This window comes from Hylobates moloch, unplaced genomic scaffold (assembly GCF_009828535.3).
Source record: "Hylobates moloch isolate HMO894 unplaced genomic scaffold, HMol_V3 SCAFFOLD_11, whole genome shotgun sequence".
Classification (NCBI taxonomy): Eukaryota; Metazoa; Chordata; class Mammalia; order Primates; family Hylobatidae; genus Hylobates; species Hylobates moloch.
The window spans coordinates 65,779,765-65,806,281 of NW_026652286.1; the positions used below are offsets into that span (position 1 = coordinate 65,779,765).

General features: G+C 40.6%; 1 protein-coding gene across 1 annotated transcript; it reads right to left on the reverse strand.

Moving 5' to 3' along the window:
* Positions 1 to 13,225: 13,225 nt before the first annotated feature.
* On the reverse strand, positions 13,226 to 13,394 carry LOC116476236 (ATP synthase subunit ATP5MPL, mitochondrial). Its single transcript, XM_032165913.1, is given in 2 exon segments — positions 13,226 to 13,340; positions 13,342 to 13,394. Coding segments are annotated over 2 exon segments (168 nt in total).
* Between the last annotated feature and the right edge of the window lie 13,123 nt (positions 13,395 to 26,517).

Sequence of the window (26,517 nt, forward strand, 5' to 3'; positions counted from 1 at the left end):
ATCAATTTGAATAACTGTCCACTCACAAAAATACCTTCATAAGAACCAATAAATCCAGATGGGCAACTACAGCACTTGGGTAAAGCACAGAAATAAGAAAAGATGAAGAGCGTAGGAAGGATAATTTCACATTGCCTTCATCCCTTCTCCTACAAGCCCTAGCAGCACAGCATGAAGACAGAAACCCTCTGCATGGAGGAAGTAGAGTGAAGTGAGCACCCAACTTTTCCACAGACACCAGTGCCAGCCCTGACCCCATGAACCAGCCCCCAGAGTCCCAGGCTCCAGGCCTAGCCCAATCACAGGCTGGCCCCTGCAAACTCAGGCTTGAGGCCCATCCCAGTGCCAGGGAAGCCTCTGTGGATTCAGGCTCCTCCCAATGAACCCAGGCTCCAGGCCCACCCACCCACTGACCTAGGCACCAGGCCAGCCCATCAACAACTCTGCCAGTCAGTTCACACAGAATCTATAGACAGACTGAGTGGTGAAGGGCTTTCCCTGCCAAAGTTAATCAGTAAAGTTTGGAGAAGATGCCTATGTCTTCCAATGTGTAGATACCAACACAAGGCCACAAGGATCAAGAATCAGGGAAGCATGACACTACCACTAAAACAAAATGAAGTATCAGTAACTGACCCTAAAGAAATGGAAAGCTACTAACTGTCTGACAAAAAAGTCAAAATAATCATCTTAAAGAGGTTCAGTGAACTACATCTGAATACAGATAAACAACTAAATGACATCAGGAAGATAACATGTGAACAAAATTTAAAGTTCAAAAAAGAACTAGAAACCATAAAAATGAACCAAACAGAAGAACCTACCAGGAATTCTGTAGCTGAAGAACACAATGACTGAACTGAAATATTCAATAGAGAGCTTTAATAGCAGATTCAATTAAGCAGAAGAAAGACTCAGTGAGCTCAAAGACAGGTCATTTGAAATAGCCCAGCCAGAGAAAGAATAATAAACAACAAAAAGAATAACAAAGAGTGAAGAAAGCCTACAAGACTTATTGGGACACCATCAAGTGAACTAATATATGCATTATGGGCATTCCAGAAGGAAGAGAAAACTTATTTAAATAAATGACAGAAAACTTAACAATTCTGGAAAGGGAAGTGGACGTCCAAATCCATGAAGCCCAAAGAACTCCAAATAGGTTGACCAGAAAGAGGTCTTCAGCAAGCCACATTATAATTGATTTGTCAAAAATCAAACACAGAGAATTTTGTAAGCAACAACAGGAAAACAACTTGTTACGTAAAAAGTAACCCCCACACGACTTATCAGTGGATTTCCTAGTGGAAACCTTGTAAGCTGGGAAAGAGAGTGGTGATATATTCAGAGTGCTGAAAGAAAAAAACATCCAAGAATATTGTACCTGGCAAAGCTGTCCTTCAATAATGGAGAGAGAAGAATTTTCCCAGACAAATGAAAGCTGTGGGAGTTTATCACCACTAGACCTACCTTACAAGAAAGGCTAAAGGGAGTTCTTTATGCTGAAATAAAAAGACACTGTAGTGAATCATAATTTTATATTTCCTGAGCATCCATTTTAAATATATGTTGAAGTTTCTTATGCCAGAAGCAGGGCTTAGTCACCCTTAACACATAGTTTCCAGTTCTCTGCCTTCTCATAGTTCCTCAGTGTGGTTCATCCAGTTATCTGTCTTATGCAATTGCTTCTTAATGACCACTTCCATATGGAACAGCTATTAATAGATACAACTTATCTGACTTATCCTACTGACCCTCCCACCCCATAGGAAATGCTCACATATGCGGCAGTGACCACCTCTCAGTCACAGCATGACTCCGTGGAACACTTCTCTACTTGCTCCAAACTCAGCAATTAGAACTCCTTATGGAAAACCTGGTTAGGTAGTGCCCTGCACCCTGGTAAAGGCTTTGGCCCACAGTTCCCTCTCTTTCTTTTGCTCCCCACTCACTGCTTGAGTGAGAATTTCCTCAACAGCCCTCTCCTTCCCATTGGCCTGGATTTGTAAGTAATACACTGCTTCTGTCGTTTCATGGGTTTTGTGGAATTGCCTCCTCTGTGTCTTACTTGATTGGTGCACCTGAAGCATAAATTCTTTTCTGTTCAGGGCTTTCCTAGAGAGTGGCTATCTTGGTAGAAATAAACAGGACAAAGGTCACAAGAGCCATAAGGGTGTCTGCCAGTATAAAAAAGTTTCCTAGGAGAGAGACACATGATCACAGGTAGGACACTTAAACATTAGGTCATCCACCAGAATAAAGAAGTATCACATCAAAGGTACACTGTTAGCATCCATAACCAAATCCCCTGGACCCTCACGGCAGGGCTAGAGTTTATAGCCACTCTCACAAAAGACCTCAAGACCAACCTAGAAAGAAAAAAATACAAGTTTTTTCTAGATGCTAATTAGTAACATGAAAACATGTAAAAGTATAAAACTCATTGGTAAAAGTGAGTATATTGTCAAATCCAGAATACTCCGATACTGTAATAGTGGTATATAAATCATTTATAACTCTAGTATAAAGGTTAAAAGACAAAAATAATAAAATAACTATACAATAATTAGTTAACATATACAATGTAAAAAGATGCCAATTTGTGACATCAAAAGCAAAAAAGGTGGCTAGGAAGTAGACGTGGAGTTTTTGCATGTACTTGAAGTTATTATCAGCTTAAAATAGACTGTTATAACTATAAGGTGTTTTATGCAAACCTCGTAGTAACTATAAGACAGAAACCTATAGTTGATACACAAAAGATAAAGAGAATGGAATCAAAGCATACCATTATAGAAAATAACCAAATTACAAAGAAAGACAGTAAGAGAAGAAAGGGACAAAAGATCTACAAAACAGCCAGAAAACAGGTAACAAAATGGCAATAGTAAGTCTTTACCTATCAATAATTAGCTTGAGTATAAATTGATTAAATTCTTCAGTCGAAAGACAAAGGGCAGCTGAATGGATGAAAAACAAGACCAAACTATACGCTGCCCACAAGAGACTCATTTCACCTTTAAGGACACACATATACTGAAAGTGAAGTGAGGGAAAAAGATATTTCACGCAAATGGAAACCAAAAGAAAGCAGGGATAACTATACTTAGAGCAGACAAAATAGACTTTAAGTCAAAAACTGTAAAACAGAGACAAAAAAGGTCATTACATAATGATAAAGGGATCATTTCATCAAAATAATACCATAATTTTAAACACATATGCATCTGATATCAGAGCACCTAAATATGTAAAATACATATTAATAGATCCAAAGGGAGAGATAGCAATGCAATAATAGTATGGGACTTCAATACCCTACATTTTACAATGGACAGGTAACCAAATAGAAATATAAGGAAATACTGAACTTGAACTATAACTTAGACCAAATGGGCCTAACAGAAATAGAAAACATTTCTCCCAATGGTAGCAGAATACACATTTTTCTCAAGTGCAGGTGAGATACTCTCCAGGATAGATCATATGTCAGGCTACAAACCAAGTCTTAACACATACAAGAATTTGAAATCATATCAAGCATCTCTTCTGACCACAATGGTATGAAACTAGAAATCAATAACAGGAGGAAAATTGGAAAATTCGTAAATATGTAGAAATTAAACAACATGCTCCTGAACAACCAAAGGGTCAAAAAAATCTAAGATGGAAATTTTAATATATCTTGAGACAAACAAAAATGGAAACACAGCATACCAAAATTTATTGGACACACCAGAAGCAGTTCTAAGAGTGAGGTTTATAACAATAAATGCCTAGATTAAGAAAAAGAAAGATCTCAAATAAACAACCTAACTTTATACATCAAGGAAATAGAAGAAGAACAAAGCCTAAATTCAGTAGAAAGAAGGAAATAGCAAAGATCAGAGCAAAAATAAATGAAATAGAGGCTGAAAAAACAACAAAAAAGATCAATGGAACTAAGATATTAAAAATTAAAATTAAAAACAGAACTAGCACATGATGCCACAGCCCCACTGTGGGGCATATGTCCAAAAGAAATGAAATCAGTATATAGAAGAAATAGCTGCACTCTCATGTTCCTTCCAGCATTATTCACAATAACAAGATGTGTCCATTGATGGATAAATGGATGAAGAAAACATGGTATATAATATGTATATGTACACACAATGGAATTTTACTCAACCTTAAAAAAGAATGAAATCCCATCACTTCTAACAATATGAATGAACCTAGAGGCCACTTTGCTAAGTGAAATAAGCCAGGCATAGAAGACAAATACTGCATCATCTTACTTACGTTGGGATCTTAAGAAGTTGAACTCATAGATGCAGAGAGTAGAACGGTAGTTGCTAAGAGCTGGGGGTGGAGGAAATAGAGAGATATTGGTGAAAGAGTACAAAGTCTCAGTTATGCAGCATGATGACCGCAGTTAATAATTCTGGAGTTTATACTTGAAATTTGCTGAGAGTAGATCTTAAATGTTCTCTCCACACACTCAGCAATAAAGATAACAATGCAAGGTGAGGGATGTGTTCATTAGCTTAATATTGGTCATCATTTTCACAATGTATGCATATAACAAAAGATCATATTGGACACTGTAAATATATACAGTTTTCATCAATTATGCCTTAATAAAATTAGAAATGGAAAGAAAGAAAAGACAAGTTTAGACAGACTCAGAGACTTGCCCAAAATTTCACAGATGAAAACCAAATCTAACTGCAACTTTAGGACATATACTATTATCCACTCTGCCTCATGGCTTCTTGAGATCCTAAGCAGCTAAGCTGACAGGTTGTGAGAGCCACTCACAGTTCTGACCATTGGTCAGTGGTGTGATTTAGTCATTACAACATTGTACATTTCTGTCTATCCATTCTCATATAGCTAATGAAAGATTCAGAAGATCAGCCTGAAATCAGGTAACTGAGCTTCACTGATGGTGGTTAATTCCAACATAAATGCCACAACCAACATATTAAGCATTGTCTTCTGAAAATACTACTCTTTGAAGGACAATAAAAAAGTGACTTGGCCAGGCACAATGGCTTATGCCTATAATCTCAGCACTTTGGGAGGCCGAGGTGGGTGGATCACGAAGTCAGGAGATTGAGACCATCCTGGCTAACACAGTGAAACCCTGTCTCTACCAAAAACACAAAAAATTAGCCGTAGTGGCATGCGCCTGTAGTCCCAGCTACTCAGGAGGCTGAGGCAGGAGAATCGCTTGAACCCAGGAGGCGGAGGTTGCAGTGAACTGAGATCATGCCACTGCACTCCAGCCTAAGGGACAGAGCGAGACTCTGTCTCAAAAAAAAAAAGTGACTTATGGCAAGTGCTGGAAAGGAAGCTTTTATTTTCCCACATGTGAGTTATTCCCTTTGGTATTTAACATGACTGGTAAAAGGCTTTAAAGCTTATATTATAATAAATCTCAAGTGTACTCCCAAAGGCTCGAAAGAAAAAGGGTGCCTTACAAAATTTGCTTCTTTCCATTCTAAGCATTATGTATTGGTTAGACATTAACTTGCAAGGAAATTATTTTACTTGTGTTGTCTTCAAATAAAACTATTATCATGCCGAGTACAAAAGTCTGGGTTTTCTCTTGATGCTAAGGACTCATGATCCTCACATGTAAATTTAACTTGATAAGTCCTCTTTATTTCAGGATTTTAACATCAAGGTCTAATTTGGGATTTAATTTGACAGGCTGTACCTGTCAGTTTTTGTATAGCTTACTTTCATCACAGTTCAAAAGGAGTGTGTGAAAGACTTACTTGTGGTAAGTAGGTCACCTGAGACGCATGTTACGCATGAGGAATCCTGGAATTCCTGCTACCTGGGACACTTTTTGTGATTATTCAAGGAGCTTGCTCACAATTTAATAACCTTGTTGACAATACCAACCACATTGGGAAAGAATAGTTCCATACTCATTTGGGAAATCTGATTAAGAGATATAGATTCCCCATAGAACTGATCAGAGAAAATAAACACCAACATATATGTGCTTTTTGGTAATAAAAAGAAGTGGCATGGAAGTTAAAAAGCTTCCATTCAGGAAAAAGGAGAAGTTCCAGTTGGAGGACTGCATTCTAGCCCATGCCCTCAGAAGATTTTAAGATAAGAGGTCCTTGGAAAAAGGTACCATTTAAGAAAATGTCACCAACCCATTTTCTTTAAGACCAGGCTGGTAGCCAATCACATTATGCTTCATTTATAGGATACTGTTCCTGTTAATTTTGTTTTTTAGTGATAACAACACACAATTGTTCCTCATCTGATTTTTCCCTCATAAAACAGCTAAGCATTCTGATCTGACTTTCTCAACAGGCTGCATTCATTGTATAATAAATTAGATCAATGATTGATTACTTAATAATAGGCCATTGTATTAAGTCAAAGAAGTGAGAAATTGACCAAGGAACAGTTCATTTTGTGTATTATAAATGGGTACTAATCCATCCTCTATTTAGGTCTTTGGGTTCCATTACTTATGTCAAGAGACTATTTACCATCTAACAAGTTTGACCTTATCTCCATTGGTGATCTTTCAAATGTGGCTCTTTAAAGAAACCAAAATACCTAGAATTACAGGATTTGGCACACTCTAGAACAACATCAGTGACCCATTCAGACTGAGAATTATTTAACATTCACTGGTCTGGGCATCATGCTTAGTGTTTTCTTATACGTTATCTCATCTAATCTTCACAATAACCCGACAGAAATAGATATTATGATCAATATTCTACAAATGAACAAACTGAGGTTCAGAGAAGAAGTAAATTCTAAGGCTTAGTAGTCACAAGAACCAAACCAAGGATCCCAATTCTAATCTGATGAATTTTTTTTTTCCCCCTGAGATAGAGTCGCCCAGGCTGGAGTGTAGTGGTGTGATTTCAGTTCACTGCAACCTTCACTTCCCAGGTTCAAGTGATTCTCCTGCCTCAGCCTCCTGAGTAGCTGGGATTACAGGCACATGCCACCATGCCCGGCAAATTTTTGTATTCTTAGTAGAGATGGAGTTTCACCACGTTGGCCAGGCTTCGAACTCTTGACCTTGTGATCCACCAACCTCGGCCTCTCAAAGTGCTGGGATTACAGGCACAAGCCACTGTGCCTGGCCCTTCTGTGGATTTTAACACTTCTATTCATCCTACCACTTCTGCTGTATACTTTAGGCTTCTAGCATCACCCTTATGAGTTAAAATATTAATTCATCTCCCAATTCCTCCAAGAAGTCTGATGTAAATTCCAGATTAGGAAGACTTTTTTTTTTTTTGGTGATATGGTCAGAAATGAAGGGAAAGTGCAGGTACATTTTGGTAACATAAATAGCTCTTCAGAACAAAACCAAGATGGTTCAACATACAAAATAAGATTTTCAAAATCAATCAATAAATATTCATTGATAATTGAGTAATGTGGATGAAGGAAGAACAATAATATATGACTTATATTCTCAATCAATTTGGGAAGACAAAACAGTCCAGGTAAAAAGAACAACTAACAGTGCAAGACTATGTATCAAAAGGGCAAAGTGGACTCAACAACTCAATGCTAGAGGGATTCAAAATAAGGAAAGATTCCTTTGAGCTAGGTTGGTAATGATTTTCAGCAGGGCTGCATAAATGTAAGTCACAACTTCGGTAGTAGAGAGGGTGTATCAATTCTAAGGAAAGAGAAAGCAATGGGATTGGAGGACAGTGAGAATACTAATAGAGACATTCATCGCTCAGTGAGCCTTGAAGGTAAGGTAGGACTTGGAGAGGGCTTCGCTGGACAGTCCAGAAAACAATGGATGCAATCAATAAGACTCAAGTTCAGGCATCAGCCCCTGTATTCAGGCAAAGTTCATACCTGCCCCTCATCACACTGTGGTATTTAGAAGAGAGGCCTAACTTTCCTCAGAAGCCCTCAATGCGTGATTCGCTCTTTCAACTGAGAAGCCTGCTCTTACATTAGGCTGCTGTGCAAAGATTTATCAAATTCACCCCTTAGCTTTGTTCAGTCACTTCAGGATAATTCCTGCACATCCAGAGGATCTTTATACTTACTCTCAGGGTTCACACCCTCTCTTTTAGCACTTTATCTGGAGTTGAAAGAAGCAGCTGTCACTGACTCCATGCCCAGCATGGAGGTAATCTATGCTCTGATAGCTGAGGTCCCAGTTTGCCTGGGATAGTCCCAATAGATTCTGTTGTGCTGAGCATCCACTGTTTGAACAATAAGTTATATAGCCACCCGTGTTATAGTCCTAACTACCATTCAACATGAAGCATGGGCTCAAAGAACCACTTTAGTCCCTTATCTCACAAAACAGATCTACATTTCTGCTGCTGTTCACAGGGACATCATGCCATGGGCCAAAAATCCCCACTTCTCCTAGGAGTATGGATTTGGGGAAGGCCTAAAATTATTGGAAACTCATCCACAATCTAAAACCATTTAAACAGCCACCTGGCTGATGGTAACAGCAAATTATCCAGATAGTCTGACACTTAACAGTACATCATACTTTTCAAAGAGTACCACTAACACATCAGTTACTCAGGGTTGAGTGCCTGGCATTGCCACCCAGTGAACCGTTTCCTCTTTACAATGCTCAGAAACGACTTGAGAGGCACATTAAGCAAATATCAGACATAAATGTTACCTTAAGCAAACAATGGGAGGGAAGAATACACAACAGGTCAGAAGCAGCATCCTGCCACACAACTGTTCCAAGGGCAAACACACTACAGTGTCCTGGCAGAGTATGCACTCAACAAATGTTAACGTCTCCTTTGCCCAGGCTCTAACTGAAAATTCTTCTGCCACTTAAATACATGTTTAATTTAAAGGGCTCCGAGTCAGATTTCTCCCCTGCTCAGCTCGGAGACAAAACATGCTGGACAAACAGGCAGGAAATCCTGCTGAACATCTGTTTCTGGCTGGGGTGACAGTTCACATAAATCATTTAAAACTCAATTTAAAAGAGTAAAAATGTATTGAGCAACTGCTGTGTTTTGAATATGATATAGTACCTGACCAAGATAGAGTTCACCAATAAGGTTGCACTTCACCAGGACAGGGAAGACAGGTACAAAAAGCAAAACAGAACCTAGCAGATACCCTAAAAGGAATAGAAACGAAGTGCAATGGAAATAGAAAGGAAGGAAAGACTAGTTCTGATTTAGGGGGTGGTAAGGACTTCATGGAAGTATAAGGTATTATTTATCATCATAACAACATTAACTGCTATTACAGAGGGCTCATTATGACCCCATTACTACTGTAACTACTTTAAATGTATTTTACTCTAAATTAGTCAAACTTGAACTTGAAGGAGGGTGTAATTGAGAGAAACAGAAATGGAGACGAAAGGATATTTCAAGTAGCAAGAGCAGACTAATAAAAGGCATGACGTCAGGAGGCATTCAGGAAATAGTAACTGCTGTCATCACTATTTGTCAGACTTTGTAATATGTAAGGAATTGAAGGAGACAAGGCTTAAAGCAGAAGTTGGTGCCCTAAATATCACGGTGAGAAATTTGAGATCTGTTCAGTAGGCACTGATGTTCCATTAAAGCAATGACACTTAACTGTAGGTCTATATCAAAATTCCTGGGTGGGGGTGGGGGAATGAGGTTCTCAAAATGCCCATGCCTTATTTCTGGAAACTGACTGAGGAAGTCTTACTTGCAGCCCAAGAATCTTCACTTTTTCAGAACTCCTCGGCAATTTTTATGAACATCCCTTGGAGAACCACTGAAAGGCTTCTCTTCTGGGAACTGTCATGATTAAATCTGAACTTTAAAAGACTTAAGCAGCCATGTGGAGGATGACTGGGTAGGGCACAGCCAGATAGTTGGGCACTGAGTTATAAACCCCTGCAACAGGAAGGGAAATGTAAGGAGACTTGATGGGGGCGGTGCCTGTGGGCGTGTTCTGCTGAGATGAATGTGTGTCAGGGTCAGAATCAGCAGTGCCTGTGCATTGACCAGATGGGAAGAGGGAGTAAGAAATGACTCTGATATTTAAGCTTATGCTAGGAGGATGGTACTGTTCTTGATTGAGATTGGAAAGATATAAAAAGGATCATATTTGAGGGCAAAAATAATGAATCTAGTTTTAAGCATACTAAATTTGAGATGATAATGGGTGATCTTAGGTGAGTTGAATCAGAAATATACATTTAGATAATCAGAAATGTACATCTAGAACTTGGATGTCTTGTTGCTTGACTGTGCCAATAGAATATGACCATATATATAGTCATGTTCTCTAGACTATGTCTTCAAAATATTCTGCATTAAGGTGGAGCGTCTGGCTCATTCAAATTTTGTTTTGTTGATTTGAATAAGTGAGAATGTAAAAAAGATTCTCATAAATAATATTTAGGAAGGGCCGGGCGATGGCTCATGCCTGTGATTCTAGCACTTTGGGAGGCTGAGGAGGACGGATCACCTGAGATCAGGAGTTCAAGGCCAGCCTGGCCAACGTGGTGAAATCTTGTCTCTACTAAAAAATATAAAAATTAGCTGGGCGTGGTGGCATGCACCTGTAATCCCAGCTACTCAGGAGGTTGAGACAGGAGAACCACTCGAACCCAGGAGGTGGAGCCTGAGTGAGCCAAGATCATGCCACTGCACTCCAGCCTGGGTGACAGAGTGAGACCGTCTCAAAGCAAAACACAAAATTTTAAAAACATTTTAGGAAGCAAAACAAAAAAATTTTAAAAACATTTTAGGAAGCCTTTCATTCAAGGGTAAGGGAAAGAAGAGGAGTGACAGTGGGGCCCGAGAAAATGCTGCAGGACAAGGAGCCACAAGAATGCAAAGGCAGCAGACACAGAAAAACAATTTCAGCAGGGAAGGGGATTCTTCAGTATTCAATGCTTCTGAATTGTTAAAAAGGGTAAGAGAATTAACTCGTTAAGAATTAACTGGTTAATTAGGTTGGAAAGGATAGAAGCTGACTGTCACTAGCTTAGACAGAAAGAAAAAAAGGAATTTAACGGCAGTGCCTAAAGGAGGATTCTAAGAGAGCTCACAGAGAGTCAGCAGAGGAGATGAACAACCAAGGTTCGGGAAGGATAGGAGCCAGGGCAGCTCTGGGGGCCTCCTAGGAATCTATGACCCCTCTCCCAGGTGGTGCAGCCATTAATACAACTCTGCTCCAGAAAATTCTGCCCCTCTCCAGTCCATGCTCCATATCCTAGGAGAGGGAAGTAACCTAGCTTGAGTGTGTGTCCCTATTTTAACTATGGCCAAGGAAAATGTCAGCAAAGCCAGGCATTCACCCCTTTTCGGGGGCTAGCACTAGACCCCAGGGAGAAGAGGTCACTGAAGGTTAGCACCACTCCAAGAAGCAAGTTTCACTGGAGTGTGAAACTTTTAGGAGCCAGTTTGCAAGGTGTTGATACATGGAAGAGGGCAGTGATGCATGACAGTGCTGTTTCCAGTCACTCGACCATGAAAGGGAGGTAGCCTGAGAGTTGCAGACTTGAGGGCAGTGTTTTGGGGGCAGTGGAGACTTAACTACATTTGTAGACTGAAGCTGGATCCAGTGGAGTAATAAATTAACATACAAGAAATAAAGGAGGTAATTAATGGCACAGAGACCTAGGTGATGACCAAAGACTTCAGTCAACAATATACTGAATAGAAGGGATCCTGAGGAACTTCATGGAATTACCTATGTATTATATACAAGGTAAGATGAATGTCAAAAAGCAGGGAGATTGGATAGTTGCTCTCTGTATATAGAGGTGTCAGTGAAGTGGTCAGAAGAACTTGAGATGCTTGCACAAGGAGAAACAGTGAAATCAACAGGCTACAAAATCAAAGCAGAGATACACAAAAACTCTTTAGAGATGAAAAACTGGCCTGTGGGCTTGCCAAAGTTTTCTATAACCAAGGTAGATATATTAACTTGACTAAGCAAATAATGTATACATTAAAAAGTGATTTTTGTGACTTGGGCAAAGGAAAAGCAGGAAAAGTCACTGAAGCAAATGTTACTAATTTCCATCTTAGCACTGTCCTAGAGAGGCTGTGACCTGGCCAGTATTTCCAGTTCCGTGGGCCAGAAACTTTCTTACCCCGAAGCCATTAAACAGTCAACTTTCTTAGCTTGTATTCTGCATTCAAAACAATCTTCCTCTTGATTATGGTTAAGCTAATCTCTTAAGGAAGACTGTGTTTGTCAAATAGACCTATGCAGTAATTTCTTCTGAAGGAATAAATTAAACGGTTTCCAATTTTGATTGGACTTTTCATGGCACTTGGCACTGATCATAAGGACTCCAGAATTCTTATAGTAATTTATTATTGAAAATTAATAAACTGATGCCATGGTTGGAGCAGACACTGCTAATTGCCTATCCAATATCTGTGTTTAGTAACACACTGTCACCAGTGGCCCATACATGGCCCTCTTTTATTGATTGATTGTATTAAATTATTGAAAAATAAAAATAATAAAAATTTAAAACTACATATAAAAGATACACTGGTTTGTATTCACTCTTGTAAGTTTGATTATTGTGCAGAACTAACACCTGAGATGAGTGTTTCTTCCTATGGCTGAATAAAATTACAGTTCCTGGCCTGCATGGGTAATTTCAGGTCATGATGCTACCTTGGGAGGCCTGTGAGAGGTCATTAGTGATCTCTTCCTGGTATATGTGCCCTTGACGTCATTGTTTGTTCTCTAGCCACCGTAGAAGAATGCTGATCTTTCTATACTGGCCATTTGGATCAAAGGAAATTGTTGGTAGAACAAACACAACTTGCACAACTTTTATTCCCAGTAAAGAAATTCATTTTTTGACTTTTGTTCACCGGCTTCTATACTAGGGGAAATTAGTTGATTAGCTTTCAGCGGTGCAAAAACTAAAAATAAGTGATAGTAAGCTTTAACTATGTGCCATGTAAGAACTCTGCATCTATGTGCATTATCTCATTGAAGCCACAATAATTGTCCAGCATCTAGTAAGAAAAAACTCCCAGTGCCTCAGCCGTGTCTCTGGCCCGTGTACTAAATATTTTGAGTTTACCCAGCAATGACCTCTGTTTCCCACTGTACTCCTGATCTTGATCTTTTTTTATTTTCAGTGAATTTCACAGATCCATTTATTCATGCCACAAAGTAAGCGATACTTACATAAGTGTATAGTCTAACACAGCTTGCTTAAATTTACAGGCTGACTCATGTTTCATTTCATGTATACTCCAGGTAAAGCTGGTTAGTGATGACCATGAGCAGGCGCCGGAGCTTTCAAAGCTTTACTTCTTTTATTAGCACTCTGGATTTTGTAAACGATGAGGCTCATCAGCCCCATTCCTACCCAAATATCCTTGAGTATAGTAGAGCTTCATGGGGATCCACACATTTTACATAATACTTTGAAGCATCTATACCTTTTGCCCACACCTGCCCGTACCTTGCCTCGTGCTCTGTGCACAGCAGTGCCATATCCCAGGGCGTGACCCCCTCGGCTGTAATTACTTGATGCTTCCGTGTCCTCCTGGGCTATAATTACTCCCACCTGTCACAGCATTCTGGGTGATGACTCAGCCAGGTTCAGGCCAGAGCACAGGTGGGTAGCAACTATCCTAGCGACAGCCCACAAAGCCAGCATCCCCTCCAGGCTTGCCCCAAACTTTCTAGAGGGGAATCATTCACCTCACTCTTGCACCTCTTCCTGTTACTCTCACGCCCAGTGTGGGTCTATGTCCACACTTCCTTCTGTAGATCAGGAGCACCAGATTTGTAGTATCTGAACTATCAAGTACCCCAGCTTCTCTTTTCTACCTCCTGCCCCATTGGAATAGCTACTTTCTTAGTGCTGTCTTACCATCCAAAGAGTAAATCTGTGAAAATCATCCCGGTAGTGTTTGTCTTGGTTTGCTAGAAATTTCCTTAGAAAGAGATATTTAGTTTCCTTCTACATATGGCTTATTATTACAGTATTATTATTATTACTAAAATGATGATGGTGATGTCTGTTCATCAGCAGGCCTTTAATAATTTTCCTTGAATGCTATTTTTGTCTTCTGGAGGAGCCTGCCTGATCAGATGAAAACAGGAAAGGAGTCAAATATCACCATGATCTTGGTGACCAGCTTGTCCCAATTTACCCAGGACTTCTCTGGTTTTAGCACCGAAAGTCCTTCATCCTGGGACACTCTCCTATCCAGAACAAACTGGAACAGCTGGGCATCCTACCACCTCTAAAGAAAAGACCACAGTGAACTTAAGATAATTTTAGAATCACCACTGTCATTAACTGAAAAGTCTTTTCTAAGGAGATTTTTCACTCTCTTATTATTACATGTGATATATTTAATATATATTATATTTAATATCTATATCTCTAATAGGATCAGAGGGTGAAATATATATATTATATATTATAACAGCTATAATAATACGTTTATTGAATGCTTGCTACATTCTAGGCAATAAGTTAATGCAGCAACTCTGTGAAGTCAATGTTTTTAATCTAATTTTCAGATAAAGAAAGTGAAATTCAGAATAGTTAGCAAGGTCCCACAACTAGACTTAAACCCATGCATTTAATGATTTATGGATTTCATATTTTATGGTAGGTAAAACAGCTGCAACAGTTGGATATCTGAGTAAAGCAAAGGTATAGTTCCATTGCCATTTATCTGGACAAAACAAAGATCAAGATACTGAAAATTTATTCTATAAGTTAAAACCAAGGTAATTATTTTGGTAAGCTTAGGAGGATACTTCCTTCACACAAAGTCCAACCTTAAATCACATCATTTTAAGGGTGAAATACTAAAGCGTTCTATTAAAGTCAGCAAGAATACATGCTTGCTGTCATCGTTATTCAATTATATCCTAGAAGTTTTAGGCTCTAAAATAAAAATTTTTAAATGTTAAATAAATAAATATTAGGTGTCAGTATAATTATTACTTAAATCATGATTGTTTACCCAGAATAAAACTAAAAAAATCTGATGAAAAACAGCTAGAACTAATAAAAGACTTTACATACATATCCAGAAGAATATGCTTCCAAAATTATTAACCTCTGGAAATTTCTAGTTGAGTATTATAGGAGAATTTTGTTTTCCTTTTTTTCTCATGAAAATAACATGCTAGGGATTAGAGAGGGACCAAAATAAATATCCTGAGATATTTATTACGTATCTCTGCGGTAAATTACGTTTGAGCTACTGAACATCGGGCTCATTGGGAAAAAGAGGCATAAGCATTTAGGGTAACCAATCCTCCAAAGGGTGGCTGGGGAGTTCTGTTGCCTGAACTGGAGGTAGAATTGGCCCTTTTGTGCCCCAGGAAACTGCTAGACCCAGAAGAGGCCCTAGGGAAAGAAAATGGTTGCAGCTTTGGGTCTGAAAGATGGTAGACACCTGACCCACCCTAACTCCATAATTGGTCCAGCACCCTGGAGGAGTGGCACGGGGGGGAGGTGATGCACAGGGGAACTGTATTTAGAGAGATCATGTACTTTATTGACAAACTGGGGACAGTTCTTGAGATTGGAAAAGGACCCTTTTAACAATCATCCCTGGTGTAAACTGAGGCGGTCCTGGGTCAACCAGCATACATGCTCACCCTTGTGAATGCACCTGGGGCCAGTGTCAGGGGCTGGGTCCTGGCTTGCCTAGGCTGGCTGCCACTCTGCAATGGTTGCTCCCTCTCGTGGCTCAGCTGACACTGTTGGATAAGATTGCTGGTGACCTTAGGAGTGTCAATTTCCATCTTCTGGAGGCATTGTTTGCTGGTTCTTGGGTTGCAAAGAGATTTGGAGACTGGGACTTGGGCTCCATATTGCAGGAAAAACTGTTTTTTATATATATATATGTGTGTATATATACTTAAATAGTGAGATATATATACTTACATAGTGAGATATACTTATCTATACTTTTTAACTTTCATCTGAGAACATATTTCAATAATAATAGTACATAACTTCCCCAGGCCACACCAGCCTGTGGGTGCAAATAAGGCCATCTTGTTATGAATTCCCAAAGTTTCCTGACTCATTTTCCCACATGCTATGTGCCCCTAGTTCCTGAGCCTCATCAGGATGTGTCACATGTGCTTAACTCACTCCACAATCTGAGCTACTCCTAACTGCTCCCCCCATCAGCAGCCAGCATCCCTACCACTGTCCTGCCAAGCATGGAATCCCCAGGCTGCTGAGGCTGAACATTATTGGAAACTGGTAACTGTGAGAACCGGTGGTTTCCTATGGGGAACAGGTGTGGGAAGTAAAATTACTTTTTAACTGTGTGCTGTTGCACCTTTGGAAATTTCATCTCATACATTTATAGCATACTTTCAGATATAGTAATAATTAAAAAGAAAAGAAAAGCAGTATGGGTAGCTATGTAGCTCCCTGGTTTTTATGTTATATTCTGATTGAAGAAAACAAACTAAGCAGGGCTGCCTGTGAATTAGTGTGTTCCAGAAACAACTCTGCCATTTTACTTCGCAGTCCTTTCTCTGCTTAGAACCAAGGCAAGCATTCAGGAGCCAGGGGCCAGGGGACAGAGTCAAATACCAGCCATGCCCCCATAATTCCCACTTCCTTCTGGTAGTTAAAGGCTTTGTACCATGATGAGTCAAGCTCACTCTGCCTGGGGTCTCCGCCTTAGCCCCTAAAAAAAAAAAACTCCAATAGGTTACCGCAAACTCAACACAGTCCCAAGATGAATGAGCCACCAACATGGAACCCAATAAAGGGTTAGCATAGGTCTAAGAGGGGAAAAGTTATTTTTAAAAAAGATAAATGCTCTGAGAAATACCAATTATAGCTGAAAATTGTTCATAAAATCCTGTAAAAGGCTCTTGACTAAATCATTAATACACATAACCAAACTCCTCCTCTCCTGGGCAGGGTAGTTCAGCCACAAGCATGTATTTATGTAGTTAGTGTTATGGTTACAGAAGTGGCCCAGGGAAGACTTAGTTCTTTATTAAAAGAGGGGACTTATGGTCCCTGTGAAACCTCTGAGAAGTTGGGTAGTATCAAGAGCCATGCGCATTTATAAGAGTGCCTGGCACACAGCAAATGCTTAACACGTTAGCTTTTTAAATTATTGTTGTAGTTGTTTCTATAAATTCAAGTGGCTTACAATGTCAAAAACTAAAATTGTTTTTTTTAAAAGTGGAGTTATTTATCTCAGAAGAGTAACGACAATATCTCAAGGCCATATGTCATAATTTTAGCAATAATTACTCTCCCCAGAATGGCAGGATCTGCTGCTTTTGGAAGATTCTCAAACACTATTTATTCAAGAGGAACAACGATTTAGATCATATTATGGGCTTTGCTGTCACCTAGTGGAAATTTGATTATTATAAACAATTCTCAATAACAAACTCATTCTGAGCTACCGAACCCCCAAGTTTCAGTGATTGACAGCTGGCTTCTATTGGCTTACATTCTACAGTTAATCATAATACCAAATCTCTGGTGACAGTCCACCTCTCTGTGGATGCACTTGTTTCTGTTTTTGTTATTTTTAAATCCAAGACAGCAAATCCTGTGTGAGCTGCGTCATTAGAAGCCAGCAGTTGCAGAGAACATTCTTGGCAACTTCCAGGTCTCCGGGTCACTGGAATGTTGCCAGATCCTAAGAGCAGAGGGACAAACAAACAAACACCTCAAAACAGCTACCTAATCGCAAGTCCCTTTTAAAACTGCTTTCATATATTGTCCTACTTTATTACATGGAGTACATTTTTTTCATTTTAAAGTTGAGGATATTGCTGCTCAGAAAGGATAACACAGTCAGGAAGTCAAGCAGAAAACAAGAAATCAAAGCTGTCTTCCCACTCCAAATTCAGAACTCTACCTAAGTCAATACCCTGCCTACCAGGATCCTGTGGTTGGCTCATCAGAAATATTAGGAAAGAGGCTAACAGTTTGGTTTCTGACAGAAGACAAGGCCCTAGGGTTCACAGGCCACTGGGTGGGAAGATACATTCTTTCCCTACTCAGGGTTGGTCCCACCACTCTACCCCTGATCTCCTGCCCTCTGGTTCCTCTGGGCTCTTGCTAATGTAACTATCCCCCTTTCCAATTCTCTAACCTCCCCCTCTCCATGGGCAAATCCCTTCCAGCTCTAAAGACCAAAACCAAAAATCTGCCTTCATCTATATTTCTCTCCTGCCCTTCCAAATAGGCTTATCGGAAGGTATATTCTTATCACATTTCACCTCCACAATTACTTTTTGTTTTTGTTTTTGTTTTTGTTTTTGAGACAGTGTCTAGCTCTGTCGCCCAGGCGGAATGCAGTGGCACAACCACAGCTCACTGCAACCACCTCCCAGGCTCAAGAGATTTTCCCACCTCAGCCTCTCGAGTAGCTGGGACTGCAGACACATACCACCACCAGACATGGCTAATTTTTTTGTATTTTTAGTACAGATGGGGTTTTGCCATGTTGCCCATGCTGGTCTTGAACTCCTGAGCTCAAAGATATCCACCTGACTCGGCCTCCCAAAGTGCTGGGATTACAGGCCTCAACCACCATGCCTGGCCTACACAATTACTTTTTTTTTTTAAGACGGAGTCTTGCTGTGTTGCCCAGGCTGGACTGCAGTGGCGCGATCTCAGCTCACTGTAACTTCCACCTCCTGGGTTCAAGAGATTCTCCTGCCTCAGCCTCCCGAGCTGTAGCTGGGACTACAGGTGCCTGCCACGACACCTGGCTAATTTTTGTATTTTTAGTAGAGACGGAGTTTTACCATGTTGGCGAGGCTGGTCTCAAACTTCTAACCTCAAGTGATCTGCCTACCTCAGCCTCCCAAAGTGGTGGGATTACAGGCGTGAGCTACCACACTTGGCCACACAATTACTCTTTAATGCACCCTGGTGTGGTTTCACCCAATCCCACTCCTTAATTCCCTCCCTCATGGAAGTCATTCAGGTTACCAAGGACCACCTACTTGCCAAATCCAGGGGACTTTACAGTTGTCTGCTTTACTCCTTGGGACATTTCAGGCTATGGACCGTGGTCTCCATATGAAATGTATCCTTCCACAGCTGCTGAGCTGTGGCTCTCCTTGGTTCTCCCACCATTCATTCTTAGTCTCCTTTACACTTGCCACTCTCATTGTCCAAGCTCCCTCCAGGAGAACTCTCAAGGGACTAATATCACCCGATTCCATGTCTTTGGCTGGGACCTCTTCCCTGAGCTCCCATCACATTGGATTTCTCGAGACACATTGGATCTCAAAAACACTGCATCAAATTGTACCCATCATCTTCACCCAAACCTGCTTCTCCATCAGCTGCCTACAAGAGGTAACTAAAAGTTATCAACAGGAAAATGTAATAGTGACAAAATTAGTGGAAAATCCCTGGGCTTAAAGGGAGAATAATTTTTTATGCCATTTAATTGGGGAGAGAGATTCACCTACAGATTTTCAAATTTGTTTTATCTTTTTATTTTGTAAAAGTTTCACATTTATAGAAATGTTGCTAAATTAGGACAATAAACTGTCATATATCCTTCACGGAGATTTGCCAATTGTTAATACTTCACCACACTGGCTTTATCTCTTTCCACCTATAACTATGTTATTGTTGTTGCTATATTATTGTTGTTGCTCTTAAAAGATAAATACTAAAGTATTTGGGGCCTAGTGAAAGGGCCTAGAAGTAATGCAACCCGAGTTACAATGAACACACCTAGCACCTAGATCTTGATGCCTACATATAATTCCCCTTTAAAAATAGCTAATTCAAAAGCACAACCGAAGCACATTCACTCCTAATACTTTAGTATTTGTCTTTTAAGAACAGGGATATTGTTTTACATGGAGCAATGATCGTTCAAAAAATTTAATGATGATACTATGATACTATTATGGAATATGCAATCTCTATCCAAATTCTATTTTTTTCTCATCAGACATTCAGTAATGAACAATGCTTTTCATTTAGTTGTAATCATTTTTTAATGACCTTTAATCTAGAATGGCTCCACAGCCTTTCTTTCTTTCTTTCTTTCTTTCTTTTTTTTTTTTTTTGAGAGGAGTTTCACTCTTGTTGCCCAGGCTGGAGTACAATGGCGTGATCTTGACTCACCACAACCTCAGCCCTCCCAGGTTCAAAAGATTCTCCTGCCTCAGCCTTGCGAGTAGCTGGGATTACAGGCATGCACCACCATGCCCTGCTAATTTTCTATTTTTAGTAGAGACGGGGTTTCTCCATGTTGGCTAGGCTGATCTCGAACTCCTGACCTTGTAATCTGTCCACCTTGGCCTCCCAAAGTGCTGGGATTACAGGTTTGAGCCACCACTCCTGGCCTTTCTTTTTCTCTTCTGACACTGATATTTTTGAAACATTCAGACCAGTTGCCTTGTGGCTTATCCTTCAATTTGAGATTGAGTGGTGGTTTCCTCACAATTAGGTTCAGGTTATACATTTTTGGTAGGAATGTTACATAAGTGATATTGTATTCTTAGCCTCTCTTATCAGGAATCATAAGATATCAGTTTGTCCCATTGTTGGTGGTCACTTAGCTACAGTGTTATCTGTTATGTATAAATACTTTTTTCCTCTTGTAGTTAATGAATAATCTGTGAGGAGAAATTTTCAGGCTGTGTAAATATACTCATTCCCAACAAACTTTCATGCAATGGTTTTAATATTCCTGGATGATTCTTATCTAAACAAAATATTACTATGATGGGTGCAAAATCGTGATTTTCTAACTGTGTTATTCCTTCTACATTTACTATTTGATGTTCTATTGTAAAGAAAAGCTCTCCTGTCATTCTTATTATTTGTTTTTTTCTTTGTTTAGTATCATTAAGAGCACTGATGGATTCTTAGGTTTTTTTCCACAGTGTTATAATCCAGTACTGCCATGATTCTTTGGGATTTTTTTTGCTTGTTTTGTTTTGTTTTTTTGTTTGTTTGTTTGTTTGTTTTGAGACAGAGTCTCGCTCTGTCACCCAGGCTGGAGTGCAGTGGCAGGATCTTGGCTCACTGCCAGCTCCACCTCCCAGGTTCACGTGATTCTCCTGCCTCAGACTCCTGAGTTGCTGGGACTAGAGGCGCCCGCCACCACACCCGGCTAATTTTTGTGTTTTTAGTACAGACCAAGTTTCACTGTGTTGGCCAGGCTGGTCTCAAACTCCTGACCTCAGGTGATCTGCCTGCCTCAGCCTCTCAAAGTGTTGGGATTACAGGCGTGAGCCCCTGCGCCCAGCAGTCTTTGTTCTTTTTGTTTATTTGTTTTGTTTTTGATCATTGATTTGGCTAGAGGTCTCTTTGAGATTCTTCCTCTTTGTAACATCCTTGGGCCTTTTTATTTTTCAAATAATTTCTTTATTTTCTAGTACAACAAAATATTCTAGTCTTATCTTGTACTTATGTTGTATTTTAGAATCAGCTATTTCTAAAGGGGAATTAGACACCAAGATCTAGGTGCTAGGAGTGCTCATTGTAACTAGAGTAGCATTACTTCTAGGCCCTTTCAGCGGAGAGAACTAGGAAAGATATATACATTTTTATTATTTTTTCTTAGAAAAATCATGATTTTATGCTGACACCTCTAAATTTCCCCCATTCCATAAATTATATCACCTCTCTCTCATGATGGGAAACCTGGCTACCAGAAACATTAGTATATTTACTAATTTACTCAGTCCTAAAATGCACACCAAATAATTTCAGAATTGCTACACCCATATCACTAACAAAACAATATTTGTTTGAACTTCTTTTTGTTTTTAAACTGAGGGTGTATATCTAAGTATTGTGTTCAGAGTGACTTGGATTCGGCCGGGCGCATTGGCTCACACCTGTAATGCCAGCCCTTTGGGAGGCCGAGGTGGGTGGATCACGAGTTCAGGAGATCGAGACCATCCTGGCTAACACTGTGAAACCCCGTCTCTACTAAAAATACAAAAAAATTAGCCGAGCGTGGTGGCGGGCGCCTGTAGCCCCAGCTACTCCGGAGGCTGAGGCAGGAGAATGGCGTGAACCCGGGAGGTGGAGTTTGCAGTGAGCCACTGTACTCCAGCCTGGGCGACAGAGCGAGGCTCCGTCTCAAAAAAACAAACAAACAAACAAAAAAACAAAGTGACTTAGATTCATTCTATATTTTTCCCTGTAGTTCTGTCATCTATTTGATATACTCTTAATTTTGTATTTTTAATTCAATTCTAGGCTTCTTTCCTCAGACTTGATTTAATGTTTTAAATATGAAAACACTAGCATGCTTCCAACTGTCAAAACTATATATATAAATGGTATACTCAGAGAAGTGTGTCACTCTTTTTCCTGTTCTTTCTACCCCATCCTACGTAAACAATTCTATCAGTTTCTGGTTTATCTTTCCTAAGTTTTTTGTTTGTTTGTTTGTTTGTTTTGCAACAACAACAAAACAGGGATATACATGTTTATATTCTTTATTTCCTTTTTTTTGTTACCAAATAGTCAGCATAATAAATTCTTTTTTGCCTATGTAATTTGATCCAGAAAGGCTCTGTAACAAGCATAATTTGAGGGCTTGGCACAGTGGCTGACACCTGTAATCTCAGCACTTCGGGAGGCCAAGGCTGAAGGATTGCTTGAGGCTAGGAGTTCAAGACCAGCCTGGGCAATATAGTGAGATCTCATCTCTACCAAAAAAAAAAAGTATAATTTGAAGCTTCTACCTGTTTCTAAGGGTGGGAAGCCAAGAAAAACAACTTGATGAAACTTTTTGAGAATGGAAAACATGGTCTAGGCCAGTGGTTCTCAAAGTGTGATCATCTAACCAGCTTCATCACAGTACTTGGGAACTCGTTAGAAATGCAAATTTTCTGTCTCCATCCCCGACCTATTGAATCAGAAACTCTGGGTCCCAGCAACCTGACATTTAATAAGACTTTTAGATAATTCTGATATGTGCTAAAGTTTGAGAATCACTGGTCTAGGGTAGTGCAGGAAGGAGGAAGTAGAGAGAATAATACCTACATTTCATTGAGTGTTTACTTTGTATAGGACAGATGTAAGCATCTTGTTTATTTGTATTTATCATATAATCCTCACAAGGGCCTCAGCCAGTAGGGGCTACAACCATTCCAAGTTTACAGATGGGGAAACTGGTACCGAGAGGATGAGCAGCTTCTTAAAACCACACAGCTAGTAAGCAATGAAGGCTCGATTTGAACCAAGCCAGGCTGGTTTTAAAATCCATGAGCTTAACCATTGCTGTATGCTAATTCTGCCTTACCATCTGATAAAAAGGAGCTAAATTTCCCTTCATAATAGAATTACAGGTTAGCTACCTGGGGGGGGTGCGGTGGGGACAGTAAATGAGTGTCTCCAGACTGAGAAAGTTGACAGAAGTGTTTGGCTAGAAGGAAATCAAACAAGTCCCAGGAAATGATGGCTTTTTCTTTTTTTTTTTTTTTGAGATGGAGTCTCGCTCTGTCACCCAGGCTGGAGTGCAGTGGCGCCATCTCGGCTCACTGTAAGCTCCGCCTCCCGGGTTCACGCCATTCTCCTGCCTCAGCCTCTCTCAGTAGCTGGGACTACAGGCGCCCGCCACCACGCCCGGCTAATTTTTTGTATTTTTTAGTAGAGACGGAGTTTCACTGTGGTCTCGATCTCCTGACCTCGTGATTCGCCCGCCTCAGCCTCCCAAAGTGCTGGGATTACAAGCGTGAGCCACCGCGCCCGGCCAAGAAATGATGGCTTTGTGAGAAAGCTGGGAATGTCACCAGCAAGACAGTCGCTGTGGTAGAGACAGCTGAGGGCCTTTGGCCAGTGCCTTCTGCTATTTGATTTCATTGTTTCCCATCTTTTTTGTTTATTTATTTATTTTGACGCAGCCCCCTCATCATCATCCCCTAACCTTCAGTAAGAGTTTGTTACATATAACAGCAATGTGTTATGGTGCTTTGAGACTTGCAGGTAGAGGGATGGGGTCCTGGTGTATGGACAGCAGAGTGGATAAAGCTCAGTAGCTGCAAGAAGCCAGGCAGTGAGCAGGGATAAAGAATTCACTGGGCAAAGGAACTTAGATCCAAGTCTTCCTGGATGGTATTTAGTGAAGCCGTGAGACTCGCCAAAGGTATGATGAGACAGGTATCATGCAGATATCATTTCCCAGGCCTGAGCACTGGCAGACAGAGGCAAAGGCAGAGAGCAAGAGGAAAACAGGGTGTGGGGGGTCCCCATATTTCTCATCTGGACTGTACTGGGAACAACTCACTAAGTTGATAAAAGATTTACAGCCCTTGCTCATTTTGGTCTCTGGGGCAGCTCTTACAGATCTAATGGTGTGTTTTGGTCCAGCAGAGAGAGGCCCTGAGGTTTAGCTTTTCTGAGTCCCTTCAGTTCACAAGTTGAATAGGTGTGGAGTGGAAAGTCAGTAGCTCTGCTACTGGCTCAGGCATTGCAGAGTGAGGTGACTCACAGTAGAGGTTAGGAGTAGATTGTCAAGCCAACAGACTGGAGAGCAAATGTGGCAGAGGCCTAGGTTTTGCAGCTAGCAGATGCAGGCAGGGGACCAAGCCAGCCAAGGGTCAATCCCAGGATCTGACAGAGCCGAGAGAGGGTCTGAGTGACACTAGCACAGACTTTACCAGCACATAGGAGGACACGAGGTACTTCTCTGGAGACCAGAAGACAGAGAGGACACATTAGAGGACCCCAACTCTTCCCCTGTGCCTCATGTCCTGGAAATGACACCTCGTCCCTGCAACCCCCTACTATCCCCCCATAAACTGAGATGCTAGTTTCGGAACCAAAACAGAAGGAGGGGAGGGCAACCTGAAAAGCTAAACATTTTGCTGGGGATTCTGAGCATTGCCTGATTGAGAATTGTATAAAATATTGGATTGAATGGAGTTTAATGACGTTGGACATTAGTTAATTTTCCCACTAGCAGTTGAGGGTTCATGAGGACAAGAGGATAACAACAATATTAAACATTTTCTTTTTTCCTGTGTCCTTAACGAGAGTTTAATGTTGCCACATACACATACACACTGTATTAGTCCACTCTCGCACTGCTATAAAGAACTATCTGAGACTGGGGAATTTATGAAGAAAAGGTATTTAATTGACTCACAATTCCACAGGCTGTACAGGATGCATGGCTGGGGAGGCCTCAGAATACTTACAATTATGGCAGAAAGCACCTTCTTCACATGGTGGCAGAAGAGAAAAAGAGTGAAGGGGGAAGTGCTACACACTTTCAAACAACCAGATATCTTGAGAATTCACTCACTATCATGAGAACAGCAAGGGAACATCTGCCCCCATGATTCAATCACCTCCCACCAGGTCCCTCCCCCAACATTGGGAATTACAACTGGACATGAGATTTGGGTGGGGACAGAGCCAAACCATATCACACACACATAGTTATTCATATGATTAGTTTTAAAATTCCTACCTTCCTCACTAGACTGTAAACTCCTAAGGGCGGGGACTGCCATTTTACTCCCTGCTCTAGCCGCAATGCAGGAAAGCAGGGATATATCTGCCTTAATATCTGTGGTATCTGCAGCACCGAGAACAGTTCCTGGCATATTGTAGGCACTCAATCAATATTTTTGATGTTGAATTTTGCCCATAACTGCTTTTTGAATGAATTAATCAGTGAAAGAAATGAGACAATCAAGTGAAAGGAATACTAGTCAGTGGTTTCCCTGGATTAACAAGGAGAGGCAGTGAGGATTTCACAACATAAAAGTACATTTCTATGGAATCATTATTTTATACATTTTCAGACATATTGGACATAATAATACTTTGCATGTGTGTAGTGCTTTAGGGTTCACAAAGGGCATTCCGCATATTGTACCATTTGATTCTTCAACAGCCCTGTAAGATAGGTTAGGTATATTTATATTTATTTTGTAGATCGGCTAACTGAGGTTCAAAGAGATTAATCAACTAACCAAAGGTGTAATGCATAGGAATCAGCAAACCCAGGGTTATAATCTAGATTTTCTTGCCCCCAATTCATTGAGCCACACAGTAACAGCCAGACAGAAGTTTGGGGGACTGGCTAGGAGATCAGCAAGGAAGGTGCCCTGGGTGCTAGTTCATTATTCCCTTCCAGGATGCTGATCAGAATTCACCAGCATTTAAAGCTCCCTGGAGAGAAGTAGGATCACTAAAGAGGGGAATATTTCAGCTAAAGCATTTCCCTCCTGTGCTGAGGTGAGTGTGCAGGCTTCATGCTTACCCCAGGTGGTCATGCTTACCCCAGGTGGCTCTTCCAGGGCAATAGGAGGGGTGGGGTAGGGGCTAGATTCCTCCTCTCCCACCCACACACGAGGAAAAGAATGTGACTCAATTCCTCTGTGTCCCCAAAATTGTGCCATGAAAGTGAGGTTCGGTTTCCTTAGCCAGCCTGCACTTTTAAGAGAAGACTTCATGCCCTTACTTTGCAGTAGGGACTGAGGGGTGCCTGAGCAAGGAGAACTGTGACAGCATTGAGAGACCTTTCCTTCAAAGGGGAGGCTGCATTGCTAGTGCTTTCACCAGCTTGAAGCTGAGAACCAAAG